At 35.9% G+C, this 2,190-nt stretch overlaps 1 protein-coding gene and 1 long non-coding RNA gene across 4 annotated transcripts in view; one reads left to right on the top strand and one right to left on the bottom strand.

Moving 5' to 3' along the window:
• The window catches only part of LOC100181873, a 13,602-nt gene that overhangs the window by 1,669 nt on the left and 9,743 nt on the right, over window positions 1-2,190 (top strand). For all 3 annotated transcript variants that reach the window (XM_026834992.1, XM_018812592.2, XM_026834993.1), the window contains exons 3-4: window positions 378-487; window positions 1,801-1,921. In XM_026834992.1, the coding sequence (XP_026690793.1) occupies window positions 378-487; window positions 1,801-1,921 (231 nt within the window). The remainder of the gene's footprint in view (window positions 1-377; window positions 488-1,800; window positions 1,922-2,190) is intronic.
• The window catches only part of LOC113474354, a 13,147-nt gene that overhangs the window by 3,952 nt on the left and 7,005 nt on the right, over window positions 1-2,190 (bottom strand). The gene's annotated exons all lie outside the window — the stretch shown is intronic.

Genomic DNA, 2,190 nt, shown 5'->3' with positions numbered 1-2,190 from the left:
TATTTTGGTTATTTCGATAACTCAAAAACCATTCGAGGTATCGGACCAAAACTTGGTTTGTTAAACTCGTATGGTCATTTGACATCTATTGGACGTGGCCGCGTAGCGTTTCTGGTCGAAATAATCAAAATATCTGCAACCGTTTGCAACCTGTAGTTTTATTAAGGACCCAATTTAAAATTGTCTTTTATTACAAATGCAGTTTTGGTGCATTAATACGAACAGCAAAAGGTGCATAGCGGCATATTTTGCAGTGTAAACGACATAAAATGTTTCAATTCTATTTGTGGCTGAAACAAAACGCAATTCCATCTGCTTTGTAACCAATTCTATTGAGATGCGTTGATATTTTCGATTCAATTCCATACAATATTTAGGTACAAAGGATATCTATACAATTTAAGGGAGCCGAGATATCCCATGACAGGCCCCATTGGATTTAAACCGAATGGAAAGCACTACCCGCTTAAGTCTTCACTGATAAAAGGTAAAGTGATATCGGGTGACAGAGTTGCTATGACATTACATTGGGCTGTAAGAACTATAGGGGTCGCGCTTTTCAGAACAAACACATATGCGCTGCTAAATTGCCACGTGGGTGGTAATGATAGCTTGTGCAAAACTATATACAACAGAATTTAACCGCATATACGATAATTTGTATTAACCGTTTAAATTTTAAAATGACACGTGTGTACAATATTTTAAATGATAATAAATACGTACTACTAAAAGATCTTTTTATGCTAAAATTCCAAAAATTCCTGACTTGTTTCGCCTAAAACAACAGGCTGTATCAATTCGTACAGGCATCTAACAATAAACAGAGTTAAATTCGCTAAATAATTGCTATTCGCTAAATAATAACAGTAAAATAACTTTAAAAAGCATTTAAAGTCAAGTAGCTCTCTCGAGTCTTAACCACAACCATAATTTAACCTTCGTGTGTGGTGGCATCCTATGGTGAATCTTATATTTACTTTTATTCGTTGGTTTTTAAAGGAGGCTTACAAGGACTTAATGTACAACCATTAGTGCTTTATTAAAACTGAAATGTCAAAATCGATTTTTTGTTCTGCACTGCTAATTTCTGATATTATAGTGGGGTAGGGGAAGACGAGACACCTTCCCATTCTATTTTCTTGTCCCATTTTGTAGTAAACATTTTCTTTTAGAAATATAAAACCGTTTCGCCACAATTCTCATAGACCGTTGTTAAATGTTTAAAACACGATCAGGATGTTTGGATATTATGTGCTAAACTAAACAGCTAAAGGTGTCCCAGCTTCCCCCACCCTACTATATGTCTTTACGTGCGATATTACAACCTATACCACTGCCAGCATTTCTTTAACTGGGGTAAGTATACCCCTGGGGGTAAATTACTCGTATTTAGAGGGTAAATGAGTTACCAATCGAAATTCACATCAGTTGACCGGGCAGAAAAATTGTGCCCAATTATATTACTTTACCAGCAATCGAACAACTCGTTGCCAAAAAGCTAGCGCATTTGTCGCATTAAATATAACTGCTGTAATTAGTTTTATTCGATTTTTAATAAATGAGCGCCATATTACATATTGGGGTAAATCTGATAAGCATCTTTGTTAAAAGGGTAAAAAACTTATATGATGCAGTAATTCTACTGTCCTTTGCGAAACTCTGCTGGTGCGTCGGTTTAACTTTTTAATGGCGCTCCATCACTAGGAAGCGGGATTTTCTATCAAAAAAATAAACACTGATGGAGAAGTGTATAGCAATACTGAAAAGTCGTATTTTTATAACACATTTATAATACAGGCAAGCCCGTAATGCCGACAACCCCAGCAACAGGATTCTTACACGGTTCACCAACTATTGGACAATATACGGACGAGGAGAGACGGGAAAAGAAAGTTAATCTTAAACTGATGGAAAAGACGTAAGTATATTGTCATTTAGGGGTTGAATTATATTGTAGGTTGGTGGAAAATGGTCAATGTTTTCATTCTTGAATGAATGTAACTTACTTTATCCTCGCGTGGCCGGAAAACGACAGTCGTTATCACACGGGTTTAACACCTCGTGCCAGCTTACGAGTTACCATGTATGTTACTTTGTGGGTAATTATTTTTTTTGAATTTTTTTTTATGTATTTCTGATAATTTAGACAACCCATCAGTAACCACTGGGTTGGAGCAATTGTCGTTA

The sequence above is a fragment of the Ciona intestinalis genome, chromosome 7 (assembly GCF_000224145.3).
Source record: "Ciona intestinalis chromosome 7, KH, whole genome shotgun sequence".
Classification (NCBI taxonomy): domain Eukaryota; kingdom Metazoa; phylum Chordata; class Ascidiacea; order Phlebobranchia; family Cionidae; genus Ciona; species Ciona intestinalis.
The sequence above is the reverse complement of the archived record's forward strand: the minus strand, read 5'-3'. Positions and strand labels throughout refer to the sequence as shown.